This window comes from Nycticebus coucang, chromosome 7 (assembly GCF_027406575.1).
Source record: "Nycticebus coucang isolate mNycCou1 chromosome 7, mNycCou1.pri, whole genome shotgun sequence".
Classification (NCBI taxonomy): domain Eukaryota; kingdom Metazoa; phylum Chordata; class Mammalia; order Primates; family Lorisidae; genus Nycticebus; species Nycticebus coucang.
In genome coordinates, this window is record NC_069786.1 from 107,980,775 (window position 1) to 107,996,026 (window position 15,252).

Below are 15,252 nucleotides of genomic sequence, written 5' to 3' on the forward strand. Positions count from 1 at the left end.
GAGCTGAGGAGAAGAATGTGCATTCTGTAGCTACTGGATGAAATGTTCTGTAAATAGCTAATAGGTCCATTTGGTCTGTAGTGTGGATTAAGTTTGATGTTTCTTTCTTGATTTTTCTGTCCAGACGATCTGTCCAATGCTGAGAGTGGAATGTTGAGGTCTCCAGTGATTACTTTATTGGAGCATATTTCTTTTTTTTAACTCTGATAATATTTGCTTTTACCTGCGTGCTCTAGTGTTGGGTATATGCATATTGAGGATTTTTATGTCCTCTTGCTGAATTGACCCCTTCTTCATTACATAATGAATTTTTTATACCTCTTTTTATAGTTTCTGTCTTGAAATCTATTTTATCTAATGGAAATATAACTACTTTTGCTCTCTTTTGGTTCCCTTTGCATGAAATATCTCCTTCCTTCCTTTTATTTTTAGTCTATGTGTATCTTAATAGGTGAAGTGTGTTTCTTGTAGACAACATATAGTTGGAACTTTTTTTTTCTTTTTGATGCATTTCACTGCTCTCTTTTAATTGGAGAGTTTAGTCCATTCACATTCAATGTTATTATTGGTAGCTAAATACCGCTGCCATGTTGTTATTTGATTTCTGGTTGTTTGTGGTTCTTTCTTTCAATCTTCCTTCCCTCCTGTCTTTTTTTTGTTAAAAGTGATTTTCTCTGGTAGTGTGTTTTAATTATCTGTCTTTTTTGGTGTTTATCTGCTATATGTTTTCTGATTTGAGGTTATTATGAGGCTCGCAAAAACCATTTTGTAATCAACATATTACAACTCTGTTTACAAACAAATAAGCAAGGTAAATCTAACATAAACAAAGATAAATGTAACAGAAGTTCAAGACGTCAATTCCATCCGCCATTGCTTTTTAACTTTATTATTTCCGTCTGTATCTTTTTACATTATCTCTCTCAAAAAATTACTTTATTTGTGGGACTTACAATAACTAGTGAATTATATACCTTTAGATGATTTCTTATTGTTCATTAACATCTCTCTCCTCAAGACCCCCACTGTTTTTTTTGGGGGGGGCTGGTCGGGGGAGCTAGTAGGAACTCGGGTATCAGGGCAGAGAATTTCTCTCAAGCTAGTCTAAATGCTCCCTCTGTGAGCACTAGCGGATTTCTGCCCTGTGCTGTGTTCACTTGTGACAGGGCTGCCCTGAATTGCAATGTAATATCCCACAATTACTTCACTCTTTTTTCCCCACTACACAGATTCTCTCTTCATTGGGCCCATGTGGGTGGCACTACTAGAGCTTTGGGGAGGTGTTGTGCAGGCAATGCAAGAATTTTCTACCCTCCTTGGCACCTCTTCTCTTGATACAATTTTAAAACCAGGTACTATGATTGCTCACCTGCTTTTTCATTCTTCAGAAGGTGATTCCCTGTGTAGGTGGTTGTTGAATTTGGTGTTTGTGTAAAGGGACAATCACTGGAGTTTTCTACTTAGTAATTTTTCTCTGTCCCCTTCCCTCTAACTTCATTGTTGTTTCTAGGCATATATGTAATTGGTGAAGTGGGGGTACTAGAGGCAGTTTAAATGCAACTTCTTCATTGTAGAAATAGCCAAATCATTAGAGATAGGCAAGTACTGCTGGGACAACTAAAATTGGGTTAGGCATGTTTCAGAAAAGAATGCTACCAAGTACATACTGTGTTACCAAGCTGTCAATCAAGAGTAACCCCAGGATAACTCTGCTGAACATTGTGGGAAGCTCCTGCCATACCTTTATTCTTCCATTGCCAGATTTAATTATGTCCTTGCTTCCTCAAGATGAGAAACAGGCATATGGGAAAGGTGTAATTACATTCCCAATGGTAGTGTAATAATATTCCATGACAGAAAAATACAGTCACCATATGTTGTATTCTGTAAGTTAAAAAAAAAAGTTCCTAGCTTCTGGGACTTTTCTCTGACTAAGCTTGAAAAATGAGAAATTTCTTCTATATACAGTGTTCCTAACGGCTTATTGTGGTACCCTGTTTCCCCCGAAAATAAGACAGTGTCTTATTTTAAGGTGCTCCCAAAGATGCGCTGGGTCTTATTTTAAGGGGATGTCTTATCTTTTCTGTAAGTAGATCTTATTTTTGGAGGATGTCTTATTTTTGGGGAAACAGGGTAATACCAAATTAATTTCAGCAGCTTCTACTTGTTTCATTAAGAGATGGACTTTTAAAATGAATTTTTAAATTTGATAATTTAATATAGCTCTCATTTTCAAATAAATAATGACTATTTCTTCTTTGGCAATGATTCTGTTTTTATTGGAGAAGATAAAAATTTCCCCAAAAGTATATCTTTAAAACTCCTTCTGGGTGTGTATATATCCCTCCTAGAATTTTATATAACATTTATATAACAACACTTATTTTGAAGAAAGAGATGAGGGTATAATTGACCATTTTTTATACCTATGCTCTTCTAAAATAAATTGATTTACCTGAATTGCCGGACTCTCTTTTCTGATACTGTGGTCAGCTTTTAAAATTTAGGGTTCTTGTTCTTGTTGACAGATGGAGGATGCATTGAAGGCGGCAGACACCATTGGGTACCCAGTGATGATCCGTTCTGCCTATGCCCTGGGTGGGTTAGGCTCAGGCCTCTGTCCCAACAGGGAGACCTTAATAGACCTTGGCACAAAGGTATGCATTTTCATAGACACTATTCTTATCAACCAAAAAAGCTGACTTCATATACCCTTTCAACTGGAGAAAGTTATATCATGAGAATATACCTTCTCACTATTGACTAAATCCCCATGATGTTTTCTAAGTGTATTGTCCAAAAGACAACACTTTTGATAGGGAAGTGCAGTGCAACTATTTATGCTGGGATGCAGTGACAAACCACGTGGTTCTAGATAAAGTATTAAAAGTTTTAATACTTTATCTAAAACTTATCTATTAAAGTATCAAACTTTTAATCTTAAAAGTTTGTAAATTGTATAATCTACAGACTTCAATGCCATGAACTTAATACAACTCCATCTTCCTCTGCCTCAAAATCTACTTCAAAACTTTTAACAAATAATGTGAAATGGACCATATTCTGTAAGTGAAACAAAGCACTTTGAGTGGCTTGGCTTTCGCCCAAATTCAGTATATGCAATATAAACCTCTCAGTGTAATAAAATAGTGAACTTTGTTGACTACTATACCCACAATAAAAACAAAAGTTGAAATTTAAGTGTTTTAATTTATTTTTTATCAAATCACTTTAACATATTACTAAGTACTTCTTTTCTTGAGTATTAAAGGAAAAATCTTGAGATAATTAAGATATTTTCCAAAAAATAAATTAGACGTTAATACAGAAAATATCTTCCAGGAAAATAGACTTTTGTCCATATTCTATTTCCGTGGAATACTAAAGGATCAATAATTACTTTGTATGAATACATACGTGTGCAGCCAAGAATCTTACATAGCTTACATGGCAGTCATGGAAGCAAATTTGGCAGAATCAATGTGAAGTTACTTTGGGGAGCGCTTAGTAAACAGTTCAAGCATAGCTTATAGATTTATCATTACTTTTTGAATTGAAATAAATGAGACTCAAATTGTTGACATAAGATATTGAGAACATAGACTTACAATTAAATATACTTAAATAATTACACATGAACCACTTGAATTTCATTTTTTCTAAAGTTATGAAAAATTACAAAAAAGAGGGCAACATCTCATATATATATATATATATATATATGTTTTTGTTTCCATTCTGTACTTTGAAATTATGTATTTAAGGTAAAATTATACTCATGGGGATATAAAAGTTTATTTCCTCTAGCACATTAGGTGTTTCGACTGTTTTCAATTTCAGTATTTCCACCAATAGTGGCAATGTGTGCTTATTTGGTATTAAAAATATTCTTCATTGTATTAAAAAACCCTTTTGGATACTGAATATTTTACGTAAAAAATTGTCCATTTGGAATAAGATAGTTTTCAATTATTTATATTGTGCAGGTCTTTGAATAGGTTTCCTTACTGAAAAAAAAAAAACAAACCTAGCTTTTCCCTTGAGAATAATCAGTTCTATCTTTATGTCCTACGCTATCCCCTTATTCTCTCGAGGTTATAATTAACACCATTTAAAGCTACATTAACTCATCCAGGTCCCTAAATTAACTTTTTATGTAAAATCTGAGATTCAAAAGAAAAAGAAAAGAAACAGGCTGAGCAACAGGTGAAGATGACCTCCATTTTCTTTATTCCCCCAAATCCATTCTACTTCATTAGAATGCAAAAAGCTTTCTCTATTTATATCCTTTGTTTCCTAAATGTCTTCTTCTGGCAGGCAACTGGAATGACAAATTAATCATCATTTATTGTTATCATTGGCTACATGATTTCTTAGCCACTTTGAAAACCTCATTGTGATCACCCGTGGAAACAGTTTTCAATTGCATGTGCGAGAGCCCTTAATGATGACCGAGATCAAAAAAATAGTGTTGAGACACATTATAGAAAAACTTACATTGAGTTTTTTTTTATACTACCTACTAATAATTTGAAAAAGTTCAAACTACTTTCCCTTTCACTGCCACCCTAGATCGAACATATTATGAAACAAAAGGACATTTCTGTCTTAGATTATGAGCCACTACATGTCCCAAGGTCAGAGATTGCCTATTCATATTCTGGGTTCAGTAGTCTACCTACTGTGGACATCCTGTAAATATGTGTAATATTAGATAATTACACTAATTTTTATCTGTCTAATCAGGTATACGTGATCTATGACTCAAAGTAGTTAAGCACTTAGGCAGTGATAAACCACAATAATAGTCACATAAGATTCATAAGATTCTTCTAATTCCCCAGTTTCTTATTCCTTCTTGGCTAACTGTTTATAACCATCATCATCTCCTTTCTCCTCCTCATCAACATCAAGTAACTTTTATTGTGTACAAAGCACCCTCAGCTATTTTAGAGAGAGCCGGAGTTTTTAGACTTATTTTTCCACATTTATTCACACTTATCACATTTTCTAGTTTCACAGAAGCCTAGCTGCTGAAATAATTTCATTTTGCTCTGCCTGATTGCTCAATTATTTTCTCTTTTTCCTAAATTAGTTTGATTTAATGTTATATCAGCACTTTGAATGGCAAGCCTCAATAATGCAAATCAAGCACATTCACTGTGGGATGCTATTCCTAGTACCCCGCTGAATGGTGCCTTCTGGAGCGTAGGGAAAGATGAAGATTCGTTTTGTGACTTCAGTGCTGACCATAAATTAAGCCAGGCATTTTGCCAAATATCCTGTCTTCTCTTACTACCTTTTGTCGCCAATTTTTAGGCCTTTGCTATGACCAACCAGATTCTGGTGGAGAAATCAGTAACAGGTTGGAAAGAAATAGAATATGAAGTGGTCCGAGATGCTGATGACAACTGTGTCACCGTCTGTAACATGGAAAATGTTGATGCCATGGGTGTTCACACAGGTAGGCAAAGAAATCTTCAGGAATTGCAGTGATGCCTTCAGCTCACATCTCTGTGGCCACACTAACCTTTATGGTGTTCTTTTCCTTACATTATTTCTAGCTGACAGACAAGTGATCACATTTTACACATGTACAGTATTTTACAGTATTGGAAATATTCTCATGTTTTATTTGATGTACCCCAAAATCCTATGAAGCAAGGCAGATATTATTATACTGATTTCACTTGAGTAAAAGGTCAAAGATAAGCAATTTAGTGGAGGTAAAATCTATAAGACTTAATGTTGACAAGTAAGCAGTGAACTTGAGAAGACCTAAAGCAGACAGAGGTGTTAGTCACCAAGTAAATGAGAAAATAGGCACAGGTAATAAAAATAGATTTCTCAGGAAGGTAAACTAGTTAGATGAGAGGGCAAAAATGATGACTGAAGTTTTAGAAATGTTAAATTTGAGGTGTGGGTGGTATTTGTATGAAGGGAGTTGAGAATGTGGAAATGGAGTTCTGGAAAAGAGAACGTAAATGAAGTTGAGACAAGGTCATTGGAAATCATTGCCGTACAGGAAATAATTAAAGTTGTAGGTTTAGAAAAAGTAGGTACATAAGGAGGAGAGGCAAACTTTGAACCTGGGAAGCATTTAGATTTATAGAGCAGGATAAAGAAAAAGGGCTAGCATTGAAGGCAGAAGAGAGGAATGGAGAATAAGGAAGGAAAGCGGGGTAGTACAGGACCAAGTAAGCCAATGCAAGAACGTATTTTATGAAAGATTTTTGTTTGTGGCGGTGTCAAATGCTACACAAGATCATGAATGATACTTTAAATTTGGCTTTTTAAATGTCCGAGAGGACAATTTCATTGCAAAGTTAATTCTGTGAGCCCAGTTGAAAGGGATTATATGGCAATGAGTGATAAACAGAATTGGCAGACTTGCGAGAAGCTCAGGCCTGTGAAATAATGATTTGTGTGATTGTCTGGTAATGTTGGGAGAGCGCCTTCTTGAGGCCTGAGCATGCTTGAGGAGTAATGGAGACTGAAGAGGCTATGAGTGGTGAGGAGTGAGGATGAGGTGTGAGAGGCAGGAAGCACATGGATAAGCCAGGCTGGGTGAGGAGGAGATAACATTCCAGGGGAAGAAGACGATGTGAGCTGAAAAGAAGGGACGTTAAAGAAGTTAATGTCAATTCAATAAGCAGATGATTATATCCTTTATAGCTAAATGAGCCTGGGAAATTTTAGCAGAGTTTCTATAAGCATCGTATCAGAATAATGTGGACAAGACAAGAATCAAGGGCACTACTTAATATCTCACGTGTAGTTATTACCTTAGAGTAATCATCTTCCCAGCACACCTTCAGAGTGCTCTGTGCCTTGTACCATGCAAGGAGATTGTTAAGTCAATGAAGTTGGTTCTTTAAATATGCCACCAAATAATGAGTGCTGCTTGTTTATGCAGGTGATTCAGTTGTTGTGGCCCCTGCCCAGACACTTTCCAATGCGGAATTCCAGATGTTGAGACGTACTTCCATCAATGTCGTCCGCCACTTGGGCATAGTGGGTGAATGCAACATCCAGTTTGCCCTTCATCCGACCTCAATGGAATACTGCATCATTGAAGTGAATGCTAGGCTGTCCCGAAGCTCCGCCCTCGCTTCCAAGGCCACTGGGTAAGACCAGAAGCACTGACCACGCGTTTGCAGGTTCTTTACAGACAGAAATGGAAAACTGACAGCTAGGGGAAAACTGTTGTGCATTTACAAAGTACATTCGCCATTTCTGTACGCTAGCTCCAAATCATTCATGGGACCCTGAGGACGTGGTTATTAATGAGCTTACTGCCAGATTGAGGCAAACGGTATTGCTAGCTGGCTTTGTTTGCAGGCTAATCATAAACTAATCAAAATCTGGGTGGTCAAAGCAGGCTGTGAAAAATCTGCTTCTTAATTGTGCTTTGCAGATGTTGTTAAAAGTGCAAATTAATTCTTAATGTTAGTCCTGCACTGGCTTTTTCAGGGGTATAGTTCCATAGCAAATAGCTGACAAAAATGCAGCTCACTCAACCCAAACATTCCATACACATTGCTTTTATCTTAGCAAAATTCTGCAAGACTAAACAGTGTAGAATTTTTCCATAGGTAAATGTTGCAAACAAATAAATAAATTTACTGCTCATTTAACAGCTGCTGGCAAGCATAATTGGAGGGAAAATTAATTAAAACCTTTCATTTCTTTTAATACATTTAGCATCTTGTAGTTAAATTACATGGCATTTAAATGAACACAATATTTACTTCTGAAGATTTTTAAGTGTAGTTCACAGGGCTGCTGCAAGGAGTGGTGGAAGGTGTGTTGCCCTACATAGGACTCAGAAGACCTGGGTTCTCATTTTGTTCTTCCATTGACTGTGTGATTTTGGGCACATCACTTACCATTTCTGTCAGTTTTCTTATCTGTTAGGTGGCGAGTTGTACTAAAAAAACTCGTGTTTAATTCTATAGTTCTATGAATTATTTTCTCATATAAAATGACCAAAAACTGACATTCTGCATGAAGACAATTTTCCAGAGTGTTAATTTGGAAGGAACCCGAAGTTTAAAGATAATTTAGAGGCAGAGCAAGGATCCAAACTTGCAAAGCCTACATTTGCTGACCATTACATATCCCCTAGTACTATTTAACACCACTGTCTACCCAGGTTCAGATATATATACAGATATTTTTTTTTCCTCAAAAGAATATTTGCAGATTCTCATCTTAATGGAGGATAAACACAAGTGGAGATTGAAACCTTCTTTATCAAGGACGCTATTGATTTTGGGTTGAAGAGGTGAAGACTCCTATTATTCATCACTACTATTTATTTAAAAATAAAATATATAAATAGCTATGCATACAATGCATAGAGAACGAATACTGCTGTGACCTATGCCTCTATCCCTGTATCATCCTTATATTTTTTTTAAGTGGCTATTAAATATTTATAAGAACAGAGAATCAGGCGGGAAGTAGAATAATACCAGATGTTTTTTTTTAAAAAGACATTTATATTTTGGGTTGTTTTCAATACTTACTGCTCAAAGAAAAAAAATAAGTTTATGACCTTCTTTATAGCTACCCATTGGCATTCATTGCTGCAAAGATTGCCTTAGGAATCCCACTTCCAGAAATCAAGAATGTTGTGTCAGGGAAGACCTCAGCCTGCTTTGAACCCAGCCTGGATTACATGGTTACCAAGATTCCCCGCTGGGATCTCGACCGTTTTCATGGAACATCTAGTCGAATTGGGAGCTCTATGAAAAGTGTAGGAGAGGTAAGAGCTTGGTTTATTTCTCTATTTTTTTCTTGTTATCAGTTAGGTTTTTTAAAAAATGTAACACCATTGAAAGTCTTAAGGTTGCCTGGGCTACCGGGTTATAGATGGGAGAATATACAGGATTTACATTTCTTCTTTAGTGCTTTAACATCTTTCTATTTGACTGCTAAAATATTACATTTGTGAATACAATATAACACGAGGCCATTTTTCTGGACTGAAAAACCTTTCTATTCCAAAGGCGAGGTCATATATGGGGGCATATAATACATACACATTTATGAAAACAGATATTAAAATAAATATAAATGAGTTATAATTTGTTTCATAAACAAATAAAGAAAGTAAAATGAAATATACAACGATATAATGTCCCCCAAAAGACTACTGAACTGAGGTTAAGAATTCATCATTAGTCCACACATGGAAATTGTGGCTTTAACCTCTTTGAACCTCACTTTTCACAACCATAAAAGAAAAGACTGGACGAGACGATCTGTCAGAGCCCTTCCAGCTCTAAAATCCCAAATTGAGAATTTAGTGGAATTCTACTACCATGAAATGGAAGGAATACTAAACTCCTGTTCATTATACTAAAAAGTTTTCAGCTATAAGCATCATTAAAAGATTTTTCATAATGTTTTGTGTTATACTGTTTGAAATTAAAGTTAGCTTTTGATTATTTCATCGTCAAAGATGCAGTGTTCTTCTGTGTGGGAAGAAAGGAATTCAGATCTCTGCCTCTGAGATTCACTCCTCTCTCCCTCCACCAAGGCCTTATCTCTTTCTGCTTGGTGTAGTGGAGAGGGCATGAGCCCTAGAATCAGATAGACCTGGGTGTTACTCATGGCATTGCCACGTACCAGCTAGAAACTCTCAGGAAACACCCAGAGCCTCAAGATGCACACCTACAAAGCAGAGATGATAGTATCTACCTTGTAGGGTTCAGGATTAATGCTTACAAAATGTGTATTAATGTAGTTCATCATTATTATTGCTCTTAAATTACTATCCATAAATATTGTGTAGGAGAAGAGTTTTTGAGTAGCAGAAATTTGCATAAATCTCAATTTTTAATCTTCTATCATCTCTCTGTTTTAGTTTATCTTCTTTCTATCTCTGTTGTGGCCACTGTGGAAACTTTTAGTCTGTGTCTAAATAACTAGGCTGGTTAGAATACAGAACAAAAGGCTATTTGTGACATATTTTTCCCTTTTGTCCTTCATTTGTCCCATGACACATATTATATAGCCTAAAATCACACTAGCCATTTCAGAAATGCATGTCAATAATAACAGGAATTATAGCTTAAATCCATCATAAACATGGGGGGCAGATAAAGACATTTTACTAGTTGACCATATTCACATATGAAGGCAGAATTATCACCAGTATTTTTTTTTTCTTTTGAAAGTATTTATTGCTTTCCCACATAAAGGAAATAATTCTGGCTTGATATAAGAAGGACTGAACAAACATAATCAAATATTTATGAGCGAAAAACTTTCGTAGATAGAAATAAATGTAGGATATTGCCATGATTTTAAAATGTTACAATTCTTTTGAAGAGATATAATTTAAATAGTCAAGTGAGTGATTTAAATGACAGGTAACACACCCTTAGAATATGTCATAAGGCAATCTTTGATTAATTGCTGGGTAAATTCTTTTTTTTTTTATTAAATCATAGCTGTGTACATTGATATATCATGGGGCATCATTCACTAGCTTCACAGACCGTTTACCAAGTTTCACATATACCAATATTGATTTTTCAATTTCTAACATATTAATGAAAGATTTTGGAGTAATGACAAATAGTACACCTTTGAACTTTTAAATGAAAATAATTAGGTATAAAACACCAAGTAGTGGTTTTCCTTCTTTGTGGTTGTTTTAAATCTTATTTTTTTTTCTATGATGGTTTTCAGTGCACAAAAGAATTAGAACTCAAATGCCACAAAAAGATGTGTTGGAAGCGTTTCTACCAAATACCCCTTATTTTATTTAGTTTATATTTCATGGGAAGTACCTGTTTTTATAATGTAATACTTGTAGGCCAAAGAACTTGAGAAAATTTTGTTATATTTTCATTTGGGGCTTATATTATCTGAGAAATTTTCATTGTCAGTGAGTATTTAACACATTACCTTCAATTCAACTCAAGTTGGCAAACATCCCTGAGTTCTTGCTATGGGCAAGACTGGGAGGATGAGACAGTGAATAAGTTGTGGATAATTGTACACATTGTCTGCAGCTGGTGAGTTCAGAACATAGAAACAAACAAAAAAATATAATGTGAGCTTGTCTGTGGTAAATGTTAAAATTTAGTGTTTTTATATACAGTTGAAGAGAGAATATAGTAGAATAGACTCAAGGAAGGTCATGGTAGTCATTCCACAGGAAAATAGTAACTTTTTCACACAAGGAGAATAAGTTTTACTAATGTATAGTATCCAAAAGCACGAATTTTGAGCAAACACTTAAATTGGTACATTTCTTTATAATTCCATACCTATTATTTTCTTTTCTTTTTTTTTTTTTATTGCTGGGGATCTATTGAGTGTACAAGAAACCAGGTTACACTGATCGCATTTGTTAGGTAAAGTCCCTCTTACAATCCTGTCTTGCCCCCCCAAAATGTGGCACACACCAAGGCCCCACCCACCTCCTTCCTTCCCTCTCTCTGCTCTTCCTTTCCCCACCCCTCCCTCCTTCTTTCTCTCTCTGCTCTCCCCTTCCCCTTCACCCACCCCCACCTCATCATACTATTTTCTTTTATGGAATGTCTCCCATGTACTTTTATGTAGAGTATGCTTAAGAATAATAAAAATATATGGAGAGCTACTTACAGAATTATTTTATGGCCAAATTTTAAACATAGGTTAAAATAAAGTAAATATTTTTTAAAAAGTAAAGTAAAATAAAATAAAACATTCAATTTCTGACTTTTTTCCATGTCTAGGCTACACAATTTATAGCATATTGTCTAATTCCTCAAGATGCCACTATGATTTGCAAATTGCATGTCTGAATTGGACTAATGTTTTGTTTATCCTTGCTCTTGTGAATCTTCCCTTATTTCTAATTAAATTTGGAACAGTATGAAAAGGTTATCTGTTTGGCTTTAGTGATCTTTGAATATGTATCTTGTCACACAGTTGACGGGAAGCTATTCTAAGCTGACATTAATGGGAATTTGAGTCTGTTAGAGGATTCATGAAAGTTTACTGAAGGCAGCATTATGGCTGTTATTATTTTAAATTGGAGACCAACTATGCACAGCAGTCTATGGAAAGATTCAAAGACAATGCTTATCCAATGAAAATAACTGAGTAGGCTACGAGGTCAATTTAAGTTTAGTTCTGACTTGTAAATTGTCCAAAGTAAATCAACACATGACTTTTTCCAATTGATTAGTGTACAATCAGCTGTAAAGATTTCAGGAAGACACATTGAATTTGTCATGGGGAATTTAGTCTCTGCCTACAGTTGAAATACTAATCTATCAGTATTTGTTATGTTTCTCAAGTTTCTATAAATATTAATACTTAGCTATGAAAAAAAAAGCCGGCCTGTCTTAGATACTGACTGATACTTATTTAGAAATAATTCTGCTCTTATGTTAATATATGCTTAGTTTCTATTTGCTCTCTGTTCTAATGCAAGGGCCTATATCGGGGGTCCTCAAACTGTGGCCCGCGGGCCACATGAGGCGGTGTGATTGTATTTGTTCCCGTTTTGTTTTTTTGCTTCAAAATAAGATATGTGCAGTATGCATAGGAATTTGTTCATAGTTTTTTTTTTTTTTAAACTATAGTCCCACCCTCCAATGGTCTGAGGGACAGTGAATGGCCCCCTGTTTAAAAAGTTTGAGGATGCCTGGTCTATATGCTCCAACCACATATTCCTTGTTTTCAGACTATGGCCCAGAGCAAGGGCAGGTGATTTCCTCATCAATCTCAGCAAATACAGCTGAATTCCCTAAGTAGTAAAAGACTGACCTAATGTTAAAGACTCATTACACCAAAACCACGGAAAAAGGGAGAAAGGAAAAAAACAAATACCTGAAGTTCGAGTAGTGTTTTGCTGTAATTTTTGTTCTTAAATCTTTTTTGAAAAAAGTTCCATGTACAGTTCTATTACAAGTTCAAAATACGTAAACTCTTTCTTTCATTATGTGATTTTAAATATGTATCACAGGTCATGGCTATTGGTCGCACCTTTGAGGAGAGTTTCCAGAAAGCTTTACGGATGTGCCACCCATCCATAGATGGTTTCACTCCCCGTCTCCCAATGAACAAAGAATGGCCGTCTAACCTTGACCTTAGAAGAGAGCTGGCTGACCCATCCAGCACCCGCATCTACGCCATTGCCAAGGTGATATGTCACAAAGGGCCCAGACTACTATTTTTATTTATTTTTTTCAAACGTAGCCTGAAAACTTAATCACAAAGTGGTCTTGGATTCAGGAATTTTTGGAAAAATTTAAATTCTCTTCTATAATGAGATGTCTATGGATTTCATTGGATTGTTGTATACCTAATGATGAATTATCCTTTTTTATTTGACTTTAATCCTGGACATAAGACCACATTGTAGTTTTAAAGGATGATTGGATAGATGAAATGTCCCTTTCTCCTAGTGCATGTGGTATCAATACTCTCAAGTCGATTTGGCAATATTGACTCATCCTTTCCTTTGTTCTTTGAAAATGTGTAAATTTTATTTTAGGAAGGAAGATGCGTGCATTAATGATGCTTAATATGTGCTGCCTAAGACTCTAATTTACTTGCTCTTTTTCTGTGTTTAAACAACTGCAACAAGCGATAAAGAACTTTCATGATTACAGACTTCCATGTAATTATTTTATTGGTTTTTACATTTAGGAAAAAAAGGCCCCACATTTCTCACTTCTATCCACGAGTTCCTTTTAATACAAATTAAATGCCATATTAATCTCCTTTCATATTTACTGTGCTTAGAGTTTTGAAGTTTCAGCTGATCCGATTTTATGAAAGGTGACTTGGGCAGCTGGAATCTGTCTGGTCAGAAATCCCTGAATGGCTTTTTGACATTTAAGAAAGCACAGGCCTTAATCCTCCAACAGTATCAACCCACGCTGGGTCTACAAAGCCCCGCTGACCATTTTATATGTGCGTGTGTGTGTGTGTGTGTGTGTGTGGCGTGTGTGTGATGAGTTGATGAAAATAAGAATCCTCTCTTGACGGAGAGAATCTGCCTTTGTAATTTATCTATGTTGTAGCAGAAAAATGTTGGTAGTGATTGTGAACTCACTGCAACTTTTATGTTCAGATAGAGAGTCCTGAAGAGAGATGAGGGGGAGGCAGGGTACTTCCTTTACTGCATCTTGTGGTTTCTGCAAAATATTTAAGTCCCACTAAAATTCTGGCAAATGCTATTATCTCTTGGTTGAGTTTAAGAGAATTAATATTTTTCAGGTGGTGGTGGGGGTATAGCAATGACAAGAGGTTATTTTTAGAAAGCCATTTCAAATTCTTTATTTACCATTTCTATTTCAATCTTTTATTAAAAACCAATCTGTGATACTCACATGTGTGTACATATATGTACATACATCTATACATGTACGTATACATTTATATAATGTATTTTTTTCCTCAGGGAAAGGACAGTAAATGGATTTTCCCCTTAACCCTAACAATCATTTTTCTGCCACTTTGAGGCAGATAAAAAAAGAGAGCATTTCCAAGTTTCCAACTAGGCTGTAAACTCAAGCAAATCTCTCATTCTTTTGTAACAGACTCATAAAGGATGAGAATTCAGGAAAAAAATGTGTGGTTTTTTTTTTTCTTGTAGAGTACATAGTGTCCCAGCAAGATGCACAGGGTGTGAGGTATAAATTATTGTCTGCCAGAGTGCTGGGAGAAGGAACTGATTTCTGTTTGTTAGAGGTCATCATTACTGCTCATATCTACAGCAACCTAGGAACTAGGTGATTTTGATAAAGCATGTAAGGACCATGGAGGGCTGAAGGGGAAAAAGAACGAAGGGAGTGTGTAAATCTCTGCTTGCTTTCATGATTCTCAGAAAAGGGCAACTTGCTCTAAGGTCTGAGTTTTTGCAGTAGTCTTATTTCAGAATGACTGGATGATCACCTCTTTTGATTTGGGGAGAATGCAGAGCATTATTTTTTATTTTGGGAACATTAAAGTAACCTCAAACTTGGTTTGGGGTCATTATAGACTTCATGACAGCTGTGGTGCTCACTGATGGAGTTGTAAGACTGGCAGGATCAGGCTTCCTGTTATGAATGGTGGATAGAACTGACATTGTCCTCCTTCTCTGTGAAATGACTTCAGAATTCTAGGCCCTCCTTCACTGTGTGTGATTGTGTGAAAACTTCCTTTGATCTGCCAAAATATTAGTAGCGTAAGGTTCTATCTACCTCCAGTGTTGATGGGCACAGCTAATTGTGCCTTTAATCATTTGGAAAT

At 35.7% G+C, this 15,252-nt stretch overlaps 1 protein-coding gene across 1 annotated transcript in view; it reads left to right on the forward strand.

Moving 5' to 3' along the window:
• The window catches only part of CPS1 (carbamoyl-phosphate synthase 1), a 142,686-nt gene that overhangs the window by 62,500 nt on the left and 64,934 nt on the right, over positions 1–15,252 (forward strand). Inside the window, exons 16-20 of the mRNA XM_053598311.1 lie at positions 2,529–2,657; positions 5,320–5,464; positions 6,917–7,127; positions 8,572–8,770; positions 12,977–13,153. Coding sequence (XP_053454286.1) covers positions 2,529–2,657; positions 5,320–5,464; positions 6,917–7,127; positions 8,572–8,770; positions 12,977–13,153 — 861 coding nt within the window. The remainder of the gene's footprint in view (positions 1–2,528; positions 2,658–5,319; positions 5,465–6,916; positions 7,128–8,571; positions 8,771–12,976; positions 13,154–15,252) is intronic.